The sequence below is a fragment of the Tursiops truncatus genome, chromosome 1, assembly GCF_011762595.2.
Source record: "Tursiops truncatus isolate mTurTru1 chromosome 1, mTurTru1.mat.Y, whole genome shotgun sequence".
Taxonomy (NCBI): domain Eukaryota; kingdom Metazoa; phylum Chordata; class Mammalia; order Artiodactyla; family Delphinidae; genus Tursiops; species Tursiops truncatus.
The window spans coordinates 105,810,517-105,829,363 of NC_047034.1; the positions used below are offsets into that span (position 1 = coordinate 105,810,517).

The 18,847-nt window shown below is 39.9% G+C and overlaps 1 protein-coding gene across 14 annotated transcripts in view; it reads left to right on the top strand.

Moving 5' to 3' along the window:
- The window catches only part of KYAT3 (kynurenine aminotransferase 3), a 54,504-nt gene that overhangs the window by 8,315 nt on the left and 27,342 nt on the right, over positions 1–18,847 (top strand). For 7 of the 14 annotated variants that reach the window (XR_002173200.3, XM_019920035.3, XM_019920036.3 and 4 more), the window contains 4 exons: positions 12,353–12,415; positions 15,672–15,730; positions 16,316–16,460; positions 17,102–17,251. Coding sequence is in view for 13 of the 14 variants with exons in the window: in XM_019920035.3 (XP_019775594.1) it covers positions 12,353–12,415; positions 15,672–15,730; positions 16,316–16,460; positions 17,102–17,251 (417 nt within the window). In the remaining variant the exon portion in view is untranslated. Of the gene's footprint in view, positions 1–12,352; positions 12,416–15,427; positions 15,731–16,315; positions 16,461–17,101; positions 17,252–18,847 lie in introns of all 14 variants that reach the window. The other 7 variants (XM_073787660.1, XM_073787670.1, XM_073787664.1 and 4 more) reach the window with 3 other exon arrangements.

An 18,847-nucleotide genomic window follows, 5' to 3' on the forward strand; every position in this document is an offset into this window, starting at 1 on the left:
TGGCTGAGTAATATTCCATTGTATATATACTGCATCTTCTTATGCCAGTCATCTGTTGATGCTTGGGTTCCTTCCATTGTAAATGGAATTTTCTCCCATTCTGTAGGTTGTCTTTTTGTTTCATTGATGGTTTCCTTTGCTGTGCAAAAACTTAAGTTTAATTAGGTCCCATTTGTTTATTTTTTCCTTTATTTCTTTTGCCTTGGGAGGCTAATTAAGAAAATATTGCTACCATTTATGTCAAAGACTGTTTCACATATGTTCTCTTCTAGGTGTTTTATGATGTTATATCTTACATTTAGGTCTTCAAGCTATTTTGAGTTTATTTTTGTATATGATCTAACCTTATTGTTTTACATGTGTCTGTCCAGTTCTCCCAGCACCACTTATTGAGGAGATTATCTTTTCTCCATGTATATTCTTGCTTACTTTGTCATAGATTAGTTGACCACAGCTGGGTGGGTTTATTCCTGGTCTCTCTAGTCTGTTCCATTAATGTAGGTGTCTGTTTTTGTGCCAAAACCATGCTATTTTGATTACTGTAGCTTTGTAGTATTGTCTGAAGTCTGGGAGTGTTGTACCTACTGCTTTGTTCTTTGTCGTCAGGATTGCTTTGGCAATTCTGGATCTCTTATGGTTCCTATAAATTTTTTTTTAACATCTTTATTGGAGTATAATTGCTTTACAATGGTGTGTTAGTTTCTGCTGTATAACAAAGTGAATCAGCTATATGTATACATATATCCCCATATGCCCTCCCTCTTGTGTCTCCCTCCCACCCTCCCTATCCCTATAAATTTTAGGATTATTTATTCTAGTTCTGTGAAAAATTTCATGGGCAATTTGATAGGGATCACATTAAATTTGTAGGTTGCTTTGGGTAGTATGGCCATTTTAACAATATTAATTCTTCCAACTCAAGAGCACAGGTTATCTTTTCATTTCATTGAATCATCTTCAATTTCCTGTATCAGTGTTTTATAGTTTTCAGTGTATAAATCTTTCACCTCCTTCATTAAGTTTCTTCCTAAGTTTTTTGTTTTGTTTTGTTTTTATGTGATTTTAAATAGGATTTTTTTTTACATTCACTTTCTGATATTTTATTACTTGGGAATAGAAAAGCAATAGATTTCTGTATCTTAATCTTGTATTCTACAACTTTGCTGAATTCATTTATTGGTTCTAATGGGTTTTGTGTGAGACTTTATGGTTCTCTACATAGAGTATCATGTCATCTGCAAATAGTGACAGTTTGACCTCTTCCCTTTCAATTTGGATACCTTTTATTTCTTCTTCTTGTCCTATTGCTGTGTCTAGGACTTCCAATACTATGTTAAATAAAAGCAGCGAAAGACAAGGCATCCTTGTCTTGTTCCTGAATTTAGTGGGAAGGCTTTCAGCTTTTAACCATTGAATATTATGTTACCTGTGGGTTTGTCATAAATGGTCTTTATTATGTTGAAATATGTTCCCTGTATACCCACTTTGACAAGAGTTTTTACCATGAATGGTTGTTGAATTCTGTCAAATGCTTTTTCTGCATCTATTGAGAATACATGTAGTTTTTGTGTTTCCTTTTGTTGATATGGTGTATCACATTGATTGATTTGTGTATGTTGAACCATGCATGTGACACTGGAATAAATCCAACTTGATCATGGTATATGATCCTCTTTAAGTATTGTTGGATTCAGTTTGCTAATCTTTTGTTGAGGATTTTTGCCTCTATATTCATCAAAGATATTGGCCTGTAATAATTTTCTTTTTTTGTAGTGTCTTTGTCTGGTTTTGTATCAGGGTAATGGCGGCCTTGTAGAGTGAATTTGGGAGTTTTCCCTCTTCTTCAGTTTTTTGGAATACTTTGAGAAGAATAAGTTCTTTTTTTGTTTGTTTGGTAGAATTCCCCATTGAAGCCATTGAGTCCTGATCTTTTGTTTGCGAGGAATTTTTATTTATTTATTTATTTTTTGCGGTACGCGGGCCTCACTGTTGTGGCCTCTCCCGTTGCGGAGCACAGGCTCCGGACGCGCAGGCTTAGCAGCCATGGCTCACGGGCCCAGCCACTCCGCGGCATGTGGGATCTTCCCGGACCGGGGCACGAACCCATGTCCCCTGCATCGGCAGGCAGACTCTCAACCACTGCGCCATCAGGGAAGCCTGCGAGGAATTTTTTAAATTACAGATTCTGTTTTGCTTCTAGTGATTGGTCTGTTTAAATTGTTTCTTCTTTTTTTTTTTTTTCTTTGTGGTACGTGGGCCTCTCACTGCTGCGACCTCTCCCATCGTGGAGCACAGGCTCCGGACGCGCAGGCTCCCGACGCGCAGGCTCCGGACGCGCAGGCTCAGCGTCCATGGCTCACGGGCCCAGCCGCTCCGCGGCATGTGGGATCTTCCCGGGCCGGGGCACAAACCCGTGTCCCCCGCATCGGCAGGCGGACTCTCAACCACTGTGCCACCAGGGAAGCCCCTAAATTGTTTCTTCTTGACTTATTCTTGGCAAGCTGTATGTGTAGAAATTTGTCCATTTTTGCTAGGTTGTCCAGTTTGTTGGCACATAATTGTTCACAGTATTCTCTTTTGTTTTTGTTTTTTTTTTAATCTCTGTGGTAGTGCAATTTCCCCTCTTTCATTGTGTGTTTTGTTTTTCTGGGTCCTCTATCAGTTGATAGTTTCATGGGTGTTCCCTTGTAAATGATTCTTTGATTTTTCCCTTGCTGCCTTTTGAATTCTCTCTTTTACTTTTGCTATTTTAATTATGTCTTACTGTAGGTCTGTTTGAGTTCCTCTTGTTGGGGACTCTCTGTGATTCCTATACCTAGATACCTGTTTCCTTCTTTAGGTTTGGGGATATTTCAGCCATAATTTCTTTAAATACATTTTCAATCCCCTCTCTCTCTTCACCTTCTGGAACCCCTATTATACATAGATTGGCACACTTTATATTATCCCATTGATCTCATATGTTGCTTTCTTTTTTTTTTTATTTGTTTTTCTGTCTGTTGTTCTGATTGGGTGATTTATTTTATCTTCCAGATTATTTCTTGTGTCATTAAGATGGCTATTCATTATTCCTAGAGTGCTTTTTGTCTCAGAAATTCAATTACCTGTTTTCAGCTGGGTCTTTATAGTTTCTAGTTCCTTGTTGAAACAATCTGTGTTTAGATCAGTTCTCTTTCTTAATCCAGTCAGCATTTTTATTAATAACTCTTTGAACTCAGTGTCTGGTAGACTGATTATATGTTTCATTATTTAGTTTTTTCAGGGGCTTTCTCTTGCTCTTTTAATTGGGAGAATTTCCTCTGCCTTTTCATTTGACTTAACTTTCTCTTTCTCTGTGAACTAGGGAGAAATGGTTATCTATTGTGGTCTTGTAGGGGTGCTTTCATGTTGGAGCATCCCTGTGCAGACTGTGCATATCCTTCAAAGACACAAACCAGTGTCTTTGGTGCAAAGACTGGTTTTGATATGGATGCCAGCCAGCTCTTCCCTTAGGGTGTGCTGACTGTTATCACCTTGTTAGGGGTTGTGGTTGGTGTTGGAGGATCTAGAGCCTGTGCAGGGTATGAAGCAGGACTTCCTGTCTGCTCTGTGGCTGTCGCCACCCTGTCAGTGGTAGGGTCTGCTCACCAGTTTTTGGAGCAGAAGCACTGAGGCTCTGGATTGATCAGGCTTCATTCCCCTTGAGTGTTTGGCTTGTGAACTCACAGAGGTCTGATGCACCACCTGAGTAGGTGTCTGTGGCTCCACTCAGACACAACCTAAAGTCACATCCCTAACCCTGTTGTGGTTATCCCTGATCTAGTGCAAGGCTGTGGTGTGGAGTAGGCAGGCCAAGCACTCACTAGGCTGGGGCTGGGGCCGGGACATAGTGGCTGTAGGAAATGAGGCGACTATGCTGCCGCCAGAGATCTGGGCTGCCTCTGTGGCAGTCTTCTCCTAGGACCTGTCTGCCCAAGATCCAGTGCCAAGTTCTGGCGTGGAGTGGGTGGAGCTGGTACACTCATGTGTCTGTGAAAGGGACCTCATCATGTTGGTCGCGGTGGTTCCCAGGCATTGCAGGAGTAAGTGCTAACAATGGCCACCACTCCAGCTGGACCACAACCCAGGCCACTAGGCCATCTCTGTGTCCCTAGATCGAGTCTTCTCCCAGGACGTGTCTGCCCCAGATCTAGTGCCAAGCTGTGATGTGGAGTGGGTGAGGCTGGGGTATTCTTTCTGCTTGGATTGGGAAATGTAGCGAGCCAGCAGCCACCAGTGCAGAGCTCTCTCTGCCCTGTTTATTGGGAGGCCAGACCCCATGTACTCTTCACAGGTAAAGTCTAGGCTTCTCCAGTTCTCTCTGTTCCAGCAATTCTCCCAGCAGCCAGAGGGCTTGTCTCCTCCATGTAGGACCCTGGGACTAGGACACCCTGTCTGTGGCTCAACCCGCTTGCTCCCCAGGGGGAGGATTCTCTCAGACCTTTCAGCTCCCTCACTGTGGCGGAGCTCCCTACCCTAAGCCTTTTTTCCATTCTGCCCAGTTAGTGGAAATCTTTCTTGCAGCTTTGGTTGTAGAGGCGTTCTGTCAGTTTCCAGTTAGTCTTCCATGCGAATCGTTCCACATGTAGATGTATTTTTTTTTTAAACATCTTACTATGCTATATTCAGTCTGTGCATTCTTTTTTTTTTTTTTTTGCAAATTTATTTATTTTTATTTATCTGTTTTTTTGGCTGTGTTGGGTCTTTGTTGTTGCGCATGGGCTTTCTCTAGCTGCGGTGAGTGGGGGCTACTCTTTGTTGTGGTGCACAGGCTTCTCATTGCGGTGGCTTCTCTTGTTGTGGAGCACGGGCTCTAGGCGCACGGGATTCAGTAGTTGTGGCACGTGGGCTCAGTAGTTGTGGCTCACGGGCTCTAGGGCTCAGGCTCAGTAGTCATGGCATGCAGGCTTAGTTGCTCCGTGGGATGTGGGATCTTCCCGGACCAAGGCTCGAACCCGTGTCCCTGCATTGGCAGGTGGATTCTTAACCACCGCGCCACCAGGGAAGCCCCCTGTAGATGTATTTCTGATGTGTTTGTTAGGGGAGGTGATCTCCATGTCCTCCTACTCTGCCATATTGATCTAATCCCCTTATTATGTCACTTTATATTTACAAAATTCTTCAAGTTATGATTTGTTATAATCCTGTTTTACAAATGAAACAGTGGAGGCTTAAATAGGTTTAGTAACTTGCCCAAGGTCACACAGCTTATAAGTGGCATAACTAAAATACCATTCTCACCTGTATCTAGCTCTGGTATTCTAAGTCTGGCTCTGTCTACTCAAGAAAGGATATTATATAGTGACTCTAAGTGCAGACCAGTTATAGGAGATATGGCAGATTGAGGACTAAGTTATGTAACGAATTAGAAAAGCAAACAAATCCAGAATGTGGGTCATAACCACAGGATAGATTCCTGACTTGGTTTCTTCAACAAGTCAGCACAGGGGAAAAGTGGTGGTGGGTAGTGTTTCAGAGGGACTGCTCTGGGGTGGAAAGAGGCTTAACCACCAGTATGATATATGGACCTTGTTTAGGAACTTGACCCAATCAACAGAAATGTAAAGAGATATTTTTAAAGACACTTAGAGAAATATGACTGTAGATTGGGTATTAGATGATATCAAGGAATCATTGTTAGTGAGCTGTGATGATGACATTGAAGTTATATAAGAGAATATCAATGTTTTTTAGAGATATATACCAAGTATATAGTGGCAAATGACTTAAGGTCTAGGATTTGCTTTAAAATTACTCAGCAATTAAAAAAAAAAAGAAAGAAAAGGAAAAGCAGAAGAGATGAAGCAAATGAGGCAAAATCTTGATATCATTACTGAATCTGGGTAACATGTATGTGAGTGTTTTATATTTTGTTGAGTCTTTTAAGTCTACATCCCTACTTTGCATTTCCACTTTCAGTTTTTTCATTACAGGAACATTCTGTTATTTTCCCGTGCCATCTAGTGGCAAAAGAATGTAATTTGTCTGCTTTTTTGAATGGAGAGCCATACCTTAGAACTAACATCTATTACCTGTGAGATAATTCTGTCAGTGTCTGCTTGCTTGAACAGCATTTTGTCCAAAGGGAGAAAGAGAACATGATTTCACAATACCCCGGCAGCTCTTTTTTTTTTTAAGTTTTTAAAATTTTAATAAACTTTTTTTTAAAAGAGCGCTATAGCTTCAGAGCAAAATTGAGCAGAACCTACAGAGTTCCCATGTATCCCCTGGCCCTCACATGCATAGCCTCTCTCATTATCAACATTCCTCACGTGAGTGGTGTAACTATTACAAACATTGAACCTACCTCGATACATCATTGTCACCCAGAGTCCCCCCCAGAGGCTCTAGAGAGAATCCAGTCCAGCCTCTTCCAGCTTCTGATGGCTGCTGGTATTCTTTGGTTTACGGCCACATCACTCTAATCTTCATTGCCAGCATCTTCAAGCCACTCTCTGCTCCATCTTCACATAGCCTTCTCTGTGTGTGTATAATCTCTCTCTGCCTCCCTCTTATATGGATACCTGTGATTAAATTTAGGGCCCACCTGGATATTCCAAAATTATCTCCTCATCTCAAGATCCTTAATTTAATCACATCTGCAAGGATATAAGGATATATATTGCCCTATAAGGTAACATTCACAGGTTTCAGGGATAAGATGCAGATGTTTTTGGGGAGGTCATTTCTGAGCCAACCACAGTGGGGATTATGGAGAAGATGATCTCAAACAGAGGGAAGAACTTGAATAGAAGCATCGGAAACAGAAAACGCACTGAAGGTAATTAGAGAGTGGCAAGTGGTCCTATGCTGTTGAGTCACTGTATATGAGGCAGCAGCACAGAGTGAGAGAAGGCTGAAAGGAGATTAAGAGCCTTGAGTGCCAGGTTCGAATTTGAGTTACGTTTCATGGACTGAGGAGAGTCTTTGGAGAGTTTAGAGCAAGCTAGTAGCATCACCCAGGCTGTGTTTTAAGTGTTTAGCTCTGGAGCACTGCAAATGATGGATTAGAGGCAGAATGCCATTGAAATAATTCAACGTGAGGATAATTAAAGAGGTAGGATTTCATTCATATGTTCAAAAAATACTTTTGAACACATTACCTTTCATACACGATTTTAGATCCTGGAGATACAGCAATGAGCAACACAAGTCTTGTTTTCTGAATTTTTCATTTTAGTGAGAGACAGATCATTTACAAGTTAAAATAATTTTAGGTAGTTGCGAATGTCATAAGAAGATGAAATAGAGAAAACTGCTAGAACCATTGGTGGTACTAGTGGGAGAGAGGGGGTGAGTAACGTTAGGGCATATAGTGTCGGCAGCCCTCTCTGAGGAGGTTCTATTTGAATAGAGAGCATATCGAATAGAAGGACATAAGGAACCAGCCACATGAAGACCTAAGAGAGGGCATTCTAGGCAGAGGACGCAGCAATTGCAAAAGCTTTTATATCAGTCAGCTCTGCTGCTGTAACAAAAGCCACCAAATCTTACCTTCTTGTAACATTAGCCGTCCCATTCTCACTCAGGTTTTATGTAGGCTATAAGTCAGCTGTAGCTTTGCTGCAGGTTGCAGCTGCACTCTATGTGTTTTTTTAAATTTCAGGATCTAAGGTAAAAATGTAACCCCTACCTGAGTCATGGTCTTCGCACAGTAGAGGAGAGAAGAACCAGAGGCTGAGCCAAACCATGCAACAGCTTTTAATGTTTCTCCTGGACCTAGTATATGTCACATTCACTCACATTCCATTGACCAGAGCAAATCACAGGTCCAATCTCAAAGTCACTCCTTCCGAAAAGGAGGGGTGAATAATTATACAGAGTAATATAATCCGTGACAGATGGGAACAAACCTGGAGTGTTTAAGGCATAGAAAGAAGAAAGGCTCAATGAGAATAGAGAATTTTAGTCTGTTTTGCTCACTGATATATCCCACGAAGAAAAGTGCCTTGTATAAAATAAGTATTCAAGAAATATTTGTTCCATGAGTGAATGAAAGCCAATGTAGTTCAAATATAAGGGAGATACGAGATTGCAATCAATGCATTGGTATATAGGAGGAAACTTAATTTCACCCCTGCCTTAGAATTTGGTTCTCCATTCACCTCTTCCCCGGTTCTCTGTTCCAGACATAGACATTTACACCGCATACCTTCAGCTCTGCCATAGAAGTAGGGTGTCTGTACCCCTCTCCCTATCAGCCTTCCCTTCTAGATGGACTTTCATAGACTGCTGTGACCTGGGACCCCCTCCCATTCTCTAAGGACAGCAGTTCCTCCTATCTTTCTGGAAAATGCTCTTTTCCCCATTCCAAACATATGTTTTGTTAGGCGCTGGTGTATTTGTAAAGATACTACCAGGGGCAGTGACAGGTTCTAGCTTAGGGAGCACATCCAGAGGGGCTGGAGATGGGGAGTCAGGTCTATACCGTTTTTTGATTGGGTAGTAAGTACATTTGAAAAAAAAAAAAAGCATCCAAAAAAATGGCATCCTTGGTTGACTACATCTCTATTTCTCTCATGATCTTGCTTCACACTGCTCTGATATCTTTTCATTATAGTCTTAACAGGCATATTAATATAGTACTTTTTAAATCGGGGAGGGGGGGAGGAGCCATTCAGAGCCCTTCCCTAGAATTTTTGAAATTGGCACCAGAGAAGGCAACTCTCAGGCCCTCTGTGGTGGTGAAATCGGGAGGTATAACTGTGTTTTGTCTCATGTGGAGAAAAGCAGACAGAGATTGCATAGAAAAGTAGATGAAGCAGAGCCCTGATGAGGTTTACGTTTCTGGTTTCACTGTTACCCTTGATGCTGGCTGCACCTTTTACCTTCTCATGGTGACATGAGCTTTCTAATAAATTCCTTTTTTCCCTAAGCTGTTGAGATTGAGTTTCTGCCTGTGCAACTAAGAGATCTGATTCATATAGTTTTGGAGCTTCAAAGGCATCTATGCACTGGTCTGTTTCTCACTCTCCAAGCTAGGAAAGAGTATAACAAAGTTTCTTTTTAGTCAGTTTGGGGAACTATCAAATTTCTAGCAGACTCTCAAACTGGTAATGTGTCAATACATCATCTTCCCAAAGGGAAAGAGGCACAACGTTTCTTTTTGAAACAGATCTGTTTAAACATTCACTTTCCACATCAAACTAAAACTGAAGGAAACAAAGCAGGGACCACATACTATACAGAAGAAACATACTACCTAAAATTGCCAAACACTTGAATAATAAATGCACAAACTAGGGGAATGAAGGAGTAAGGTGTGATTCATAACCTGAAATATTACCTACTAATTAAAGTTGAAAATTTTATGATGACTAAGAAAATTCATAAAATGTTTAAGATACTCCGTCAAGAGAAAAGGCAAAAAAATTTTTAAAACTCACATGTGATCACAATTATAAATGCCTAATTCATAGATCTAAAAGATAATATATGTTTAGGCTACCCCAGCAGCCTGGCACCACATTAAAGTCATGCCCATTATACGGGTGCTCCCTTTCTGCTCCAGCCTAGTCTTGAAGTACTTCAGTCCATCTGCTTCCCATGCCTGGTTATTGTCTTCACCTCTCAAAAAATTAGCTTTGTAATTTCTGTTTCTGGCCTTTTCTTGCATTCTTTTTTTTCTAAATATTTTTTTTCGGCACGCGGCCCTCTCACTGCTGTGGCCTCTCCCGTTGCGGAGCACAGGCTCCGGATGCGCAGGCTCAGCGGCCATGGCTCACGGGCCCAGCCGCTCCGCGGCATGTGGGATCTTCCCGGACCGGGGCACGAACCCGTGTCCCCTGCATCGGCAGGCGGACTCTCAACCACTGCGCCACCAGGGAAGCCCTCTTGCATTCTTTATCTTTTTTATACTTGACTCATACCCTGTGATTCACAGATATTGACAGCCTTGATTTCCCCAGCTTCAGCTCACCATTTGGGTTTTTTCTACACTTGTCCTATCCCATCTAAATGCATCAGGTCAAACAGGTAGGGCCCTCAAATTACATACAACTGAAACTTGAGTATGTTTGAGTCTTAGGATAATGGGTAATATTTTTTTCTTCTTTCCAGACTTTCCTGTTCCAGTACCATTGCAGTAAACATTTTTTTTTTAAGTCGAAATGTATTTGACATACAATATTATGTTAGTTTCAAGTGTATTACATAATGATTTGACGTTTGTATACATTATGAAATGATCACAACAATAAGTCTAGTAACCATCTGTCCCCATACAAAGTTATTACAATATTATTGACCATATTCCTTATGCTGTACATTACATCCTTATGTTTTATATTTTACATAACTGGAGGTTTGTTCCTCTTAATCCCCGTTCACCTATTTCACGCCCCCTCCCTTCTGGCAACCACTCATTTGTTCTCTGTATCTGTGAATCTGTTTTCATTTGTTTTTTCTGTTTGTTTTGTTTTTTGGAGTCCACATATAAGTGAGATCATACAGTATTTGTCTTTCTCTGTCTGACTTATTTCATTTAGCATAAGGCCCTCTAGATCCATCCATGTTGTTAAAAATGGTAAGATTTTATTTATTTTTTTATGGCTGAGTATATTCTATGTGTGTGTGTGTATGTGTGTGTGTGTATATATGTATATATATACACACACCATATTTAATATATACATATGTATATACACACACACACACACACACACACACACACACACACACACACAGACACCCCACATCTTCTTTATCCATTTGTCTATCCATGGGCACTTATCTTGGCTGTTTGTAAATAATGAGGCAGTGAACATTGGAGTGTATATATCTTTTCAAATTAGCGTCTTTGTTTTCTTCGGGTAAATACTCAGAGGTGAAATTACTGGATCATATGGTGGTTCTATTTTTAATTTTTTTAAAGAACCTCCATACTATTTTCCATAGTGGCTGCACCAATTTACAATCGCACCAATAGTGCACGAAGGTTCCTGATGATAGCTATTCTGACAGGTACAGTAAACATTTTAAAGACAATAACAATAAGCTTTTTCTTATCTCTGCCAAGAGTGGAACTTAATGGTGATTCTGTAGAACTGCATTTTTTCAGCTTCACATTAACAACAAAAGATGCTGCTTATTAGACCCTAGCAGTTTTGCATTTATAACATAGCAGTTCAGTATATGTATGCCAGGTATTAATCTCCCTGGGAACAGAAGCCACCTCATGGAGTTAGCTGCCCAGAAATTATACAGGCCCTATAGATGTTCCATTGTACACTTGGGGCTCATGTTTAATTCCCCATAGGATTTTAGGTTTATTTTCTTTTCCTAATACTGGATCTACTCTGGACAATAGTTCTTAGACAGTGAGCATTTGCACCTACTGCTGAATCTTGATGTCTTTGGGCATTGTAGCATGTCTTATACATTTCACTGCTATCTTCGTTTCCTTGGGCTGCCTTAACAAAGTAGCACAAACTGAGTGGTTTCAACAACAAAAATGTATTACCACACAGTTTAGGAGGCTGGAAGTCCAGGATCAAGGTGTTGGCAGGATTGGTTCCTTCTGATGGCTGTGAGGAGGAATCTGTCCCATGTTTGTCTCCCAGCTTCTGGTGATTAGCTGACAAACTTTGGTGTTTCTTGACTTCTAAAAGCATCACCCTGATTTCGGCCTTCATCTTCATATGGCATTCTCCCTGTATGCCAGTCTATCTCCAAATTTCCTCTTTTTATATGAACACCATTCACATTGGATTAGAGCCCACCCTAATGACCTCAACTTAACTAATTACATCTGCAATGAACCTATTACCAAATAACATCACATTCTGAAGTACTGGATGTTAAAACTTCAATGTAAGAATGGGCGGGGGGGGGGGGCGGGGAGCACAATTCAACCCATAATAACTACGTATCTCATTATAACTCCGGACTTCATTTCTGCCATGTTGGTGTCAGGCTTAGCCATGAAATTGCTTTGGCCAATAAAATGTGAGTAGAAGTGATGTGTCTGCATCTAAGCAGAAACTTGTTAAGAATTTTTTCCTTCTGCCATGAAACTAGCCATATTCCAGATAGAGGCTATTTCATCAGCCTGTGTCTCAAGAGTTAGAGTGACATGGAACAGAGCAACAGCTAACTTTCAGTGAATATGTAGCACAAGAAGGAAATAACCCCTTATGATTTCAAGCAACCAAGACTTTGGGGTCATGTGTTACTGAAGCATTAACTTAAGGTAGCTGACACCATAAGTTCACTCCTAATGTGTGGGTTTTTTTTCATTCATTCATCAGATATTTATTAAAAGCTTGCTATGTGCTAGGCATAGCACTGTGTGTTGGACACTCTGACGGTTAATTTTATCTGTCAACTTGCCTAGGCCACACTACCCAGATATTTGGTCAAACACCAGTCTAGATTGTTCCGTGAAGATATTTTTCAGGTAAGATAACGTTTCAATCAGTAGACATTAAGTAAAGCAAATTACCCTCCATAATGTAATTTGGCCTTGATTCAGTCAGCTAAAGGCTGTAAGAGAAAAAAAAGACTGAGGTTCCCCCAGGAAGAGGGAATTCTGCCTCCACACTGCCTTCAGACTCGAGCTGCAACATGAGCTCTTCCTTGGGTCTCCAGCCTGCTGGAGCTCTGCAGATTTTGAACTTGCTAGCTCCCACAAATCTCATGAGCCAATTCCTAGAAATAAATCGCTATATATATATATATATATATATATATATATATATACACACACACATCCTGTTGGTTCAGTTTCTCTGGAGAAATCCGATTAATACAGAGTCAGTGAACAGTGAACAACCTAGAAATAGTCCTCATAGAGCTTATAGTCTAAGGAAGAATACAGACAAATAAACAGAAAAAAAGACAATGTTATGTAGTAAATGCTGGGAATGCTTCATGTCATAGGAACACATAGCAGGAGCATCTAACCATGACTTGAGGAATCAGAGAAGGCTCTTTGGAGGAAATGAAGTCTAACTTGAGAACTGAAGGTGGCAGGTGGAATAGGAGTTAGCCAAGTGAAGGGACGAGGTTTTGGAGAGCAGGGCTTAGATCGAATGCAGAACACGCATTCTTAACAGGGGCATTATTGCCCCCAAGAGGGAGAAACTGGTGCTTGGCAGGTGAAATAAATCTTGGTTATTACAATGTTTTGTGATCATCCAAAGCTCAATTCTATCCGACAAAATCTTATTCCTTAATATTTAATGAGGGAGCGGGGGAGACATGATTAGAAAAAATGTCTAAAAAGTCTCCATGGTTGGGGGAGGGGGGTGCACGGTGGTGACAAAAAGAAAAGGCTGAGAAACATTGGTGTAGAAAGACCTTTTGGGTAAGGGAAGGATCACATACGGAGCTTGTGAGAGAAGACTATAGCATATTTAACAGGTCAGAATGGTTGAGGTATACAGTGGGAAGGAACAGAGGCACAGAGAGTCGTGGGAGAAGAGGCTCATCTAGATACAAATGTTAAAGAAAATTAAATCTGAAAAATGCATTTTGACTGCAATTATCCAAATATTTTAGGTGGAATTGGACTTTGTCTAAATTATCTACTGTAGACTATGCTCACTTTTATATATGAATTTCTACTTTGTGTTTGTAGTCATAGATTAAATGAATCATTAACTTTAAACATGTTTTAGAGATGACAAAGAACAACTGTTAGAATACCTTTTCTATCTTTCTCAGAGTTTTAGTTTTATAATTGTAGTCTCTAAAACAGCATCATGTTCAGGTGGGCATTTAATCATTAGGCTGTTCTGGAAGGCACATTAACCTCTGGAGAATTTGCGTGTGATTTACTTCACTGGAGTTTCAAAGATTAAAAATATGAGAGTAAAAAGATATTTTTCTTGGTTCCATTATTGGGAATAGATGAGAACAATGATCTGTTTAATAACCATTATCATTATCTCCCTCCCAGATGGAATTAAAATTACTTTAATATTCTATTAGGAAAATCTTTGCAAAAATGCTGCCAATCTTTTTTTTTTTTAAATTTCCAGCAGCTTGGCAACAATGAACTCAAAACTAATTCAGTGCTTTTGAGAGATAATATAAACTTAATTTTAGACTCTAAAGGACTAAAAAATTGCATGCTCTTCCATAATTTTAGCTTTTAATATTTTTATACCCCAGCCCTAACTTGCTTGATGTGAGTAGACCTGACCTAAATGTCTAATATATATATATATATATATATATATATTTATTTTTTGCAGTACGCGGGCCTCTCACTGTTGTGGCCTCTTCCGTTGCGGAGCACAGGCTCCGGACGCGCAGGCTCAGCGGCCATGGCTCACGGGCCTAGCCGCTCCACGGCATGTGGGATCTTCCCAGACCGGGGCACGAACCTGTGTCCCCTGCATCGTCAGGCGGACTCTCAACCACTTCGCCACCAGGGAAGCCCTCTAATATACTTTTTTAAGAGACAGCATTCTAGTAATCAAAGGTCTTGTTAAGTAAAAGACAGTATGCGGAAACAGTACTGAATATGTGTTCTGAAGTCACACTACCTGGGTTCACATCCTGAGTTGAATCTGTTTGGGTTTAAATGCTACTAGGTTTCGTGAATTGGGCAGATGTAAAGTTACATGATCTTATCCTCTGTGTACCTCACTTTCCTCATGTGTAAATTATGGCTCATAATAGAACCACTACATAGAGTTGTTGTAAGTATTAAATGAGTTAATTATTTAAGACACTTAGAACAGTGCCTCGTACATACTTAGTACCCAATAATGTTACCTACTATTATTATTATTTAGAACTCCTTATTAAGTAGTTTTAAAACCATTTGTTTTGGTGCTTCCTGTATGCTATACAAGGAACTTAATTGTGAAACTGTTAGTACACCTGGCCTAAAATGATCTTCACAGCATGACTCAAGTATTTATTTATTTATTTATATGTTTTGTTGCACTGGGTCTTAGTTGCGGCTCACAGCCTCCTTAGTTGCAGCTCGCTGGCTCCTTAGTTGTGGCATGCGAAGTCTTAGCTGCGGTATGCGGGATTTTTAGTTGCAGCATGCATGTGGGATCTACTTCCCTGACCAGCGATCAAACCTGGGCCCCCTGCATTGGGAGTGCGGAGTCTTATCCACTGCACCACCAGGGAAGTCCCCTCAAGATATTTCTTTAAACTGACTTTTTTTAGTATCATTATTGTTCTCTTCAGTATAGTTCAGGCCTTTAAATTGATTTATTTTTTAGGCTAGGGTGATATTTTTGTTCTTAGGTGAGAAGATAAACATCTAAGGTTCATAAGGAAAAACACTCCTTAGAGCAGTAGGTGGGAGATGAATTCCTCTTCGGAACTTTGTATTGGCGTCTAGAATTTATCTCTACAGTACTGCTTTTTCCATGGTGCAAATAGGGAAAAGCAAGAGTTACCCATGATTTTCTGGCATTGTTTTTTTTTTTTTTTTTTGCAGTACGCGGGCCTCTCACTGCTGTGGCCTCTTCCGTTGCAGAGCACAGGCTCCGGACGCGCAGGCTCAGCGGCCATGGCTCATGGGCCCAGCCGCTCCGCGGCACGTGGGATCTTCCCGGACCAGGGCACAAACCCGTGTCCCCCGCATCGGCAGGCAGACTCTCAGCCACTGCGCCACCAGGGAAGCCCACATTTTTGTTTTGATTAAAGAAATTTTAAAACCTTTCAATATTTATATCTTTCAGAAAATGTCTTTGAAATTCAAAAATGCAAAACGAATTGAAGGCCTTGATAGCAATGTGTGGTGAGTACATTAGAATAAACAATAATCATTGGGTGAAGTTTTTTTCCTCCACATGTTTATATCCTTATTTGGGAATTTTTAGCTGTATCTATAGTCTATAAATAAAACCACTTATTTTAATTCATCCATTCAGTGGAAATGGAAGGAAATAATGATTCATACACTGATTTATTCACTTAGCAAAGGTCCTGAGCTAGGCACTGGAAATGGACAGAGAAAATGACAGATTGGGTGGATGCCCTTGTGGAACTTACCTTCTAATCCATCAACTTTTCCTATTAGCCCTCCTTTCTAATGGTTGATAAGAGAACCTAGCAGCAGATGGTTGAGAAAAATATTTATGTGGTTAAAATATGGGCATCATGGAACTGAGATTTGTAAGAAACATTAAGTTCATCAGTTCAGCCATAATTTTTCCGGGTAAAGTCATTTTGTAGACGGTAAAATTTTTGTCGTGAACTCATTAATTTTGTTTGATCTGTAAGACTAAACTAAGTCTTATTTTTCAGTTTCTAAAGACTATGAGGTATAAACAGCTAACTTTGTAATTTTAGTACTTACTAATATTAGTATTTTTTACCTTAGGATTGAATTTACCAAGTTGGCTGCAGACCCCTCTGTTGTGAATCTTGGCCAAGGCCTTCCAGATATATCCCCTCCTGTATATGTAAAGGAAGAATTATCAAAGATTGCAGCAATTGATAGTCTGAATCAGTACACACGGGGCTTTGTAAGTATATGAGGACTATGTGGGGTGTGAGCTTGTATTTTATATTGTATTGTGCGTGAATGTACTTCTACCACTTCTCCGTAATTGGCTTTCTGGAACCAACTGTCCCAACTTGATAACCAGAGGAACACTCACCCTTACCCTTATCTCCTAGGATGAGCTGTCCCCTGCTTCGAGCTTCTCCACAGTCCTGTCTTGGCCCTTCGTTTACCGTTGTTCCAGGATGAGGTCCTACGACAAGCAGGGAAGGAGAATATTCACTTTAGACATATTTTCTCTCCCTTTCAAACTTACGCAGCCTCAGCACTGGCTTCTTACTTAATATTCTCTATTTCCAACTAGTTACTTTCTTTCTTTCTACCTCAGCACAACCTCCATCTTTCTGTGGTGGAATGCCTAGGATATCCAGAGATTTCATAGATTCTACTAAAAAACAATTACCACAAGTCTTCATGACCATTCATGCAGGAACCCTCTGAAAATAGGAAAAAAGATATTTTAATTTATTGCCATTTAAAAATACAAATTGGAAAATTATAAAACCCAGATGTTAAAAATTCTTACATTTTAGAGCCAAACTATCTCAAAGAAGTAGGTCCCATAATTAAATTTAAGGTTTTGTTCTTCCTTTTACTCAACAGGGTCATCCATCACTTGTGAAAGCTCTGTCCTGCCTATATGAAAAGTTTTATCAAAATCAAATAAATCCAAATAAAGAAATCCTTGTGACAGTAGGAGCATATGGATCTCTTTTTAATGCCATTCAAGGATTAATTGATGAGGGAGATGAAGTAAGTATATTAACATTATCATGTTGCCTATATTAATCACTATCATTTGTCCTGCTTTTATTTTTACTTATTTTATACTCTTTTTTATTTGAATCATTTTTGAAGTATAATTTATGTGCAGTCAAGTTCACAAATGTTAAGTACAGCTTAGTAAATGTTTACATGTATATGTGTATGTATGTCTCCATGTAACCACAAACCAGATGAAGATATAGTACATTTCCAGCAACCCAGAAGGTTCCCTTTTGCCCCTCCGTAGTCTATATTCTTCCAGAGGTAACCGCTCTTCTGTGTTCTGTCACCATAGGTTCATTTTGCCAGCTCTTTAACTTGATATAATAGAATCATACAGTATGTACTCTTGAGTCTGGCTTCTCTCATTTATCATTTTGTCTGTGAGATTCATCCATTTTGTTGCATGTCATTTATTCTTATATTTACAGCCTATTTAGATAAGAGAAGTAAAAGGGGCTAGCAGTGATGCGGGAAAATGAATCTTAGTTTTCACTGCTAAAATAACCTTTAATCCGAACTCAATCAACAAGTATTTGGTCCCTGTCTTTTTGTACCCTGTATTGTTAGCAGCACTGTGTGAGGGATGTATAACAAGAAGGCTGAGTGATTTCTTTATTTAGTGACGTGATATAAAACCCACTTTGGCACTGACCTCAGTCAGCTCTGCCCCTAATTCCCCATTATCATTCCAATACCCCTGCTTCAGTATTTCCTCACCTGTTTCATTTATAAAGAATTTATTGAGGATATGCTAGACATTGTGGGAGAGATTTTTAAAAGACGGTTTCTGCGTGGAAGGGGTTCCCTGTTTAGTAGAGGAGATAGACTTGTAAACAGATGAGGAGGAATGCAATGCTCTAGGCGGTCGTGGGGAATGTATAAGTTACCATGGTGACAAGAGGAAGAAGTGATCAACTCTGCTAATATAGGTCTGGAAAGCTCTAGAGAGGTGTTGGTTAAGCTGGGTGTGAAGAATGAATATGTGCCGTGATCTGTATTGTTAATTCCTTTCTTTGAATTCTCCCCGCACTTTATCTGTACCTTCTTTATGAAAGATACCTGTTACTTTGTGTTACATTATCCTTTTACATCTCAATTTACTCTACTACAGCCAAACAGTAAGCTACTTAAGGAGACATGGTAAGGAAGTACAGTCATACTTTCATATACGTAATCTCCTTTATTCCTATAAAGTAGTTGAAAGTTTTATCTGAGACTTTGGTGTTGTTACTCCTTTGTTGCTTCTTCCTACTCTGCACTTTATTGGTGTGTCCTAGGGCTCAGCCCTTGGCCTTCTTTCCTCTATTCTTTCTTCCCTGATCATCTTATCTAATATTTTGAAACCACACACACCACTTTCCATCATACTGACCTATTATTTTCCTTATAGTATTTATTACTATGTGAAATTAGCTGATTTACTTCCTTGTTTTCTTATTTATTATAAATGTCTTGCAGGAGAATGTAAGTTCCAGGAAAACTAGTTTATCGCTATAGAGCTAGCACCTGAAATAGTGAGTGCTCAGTAAATATTCTTCAAAAAGAGAGGGGAATTATTTCCATTGTAAAAATAAGGAAATT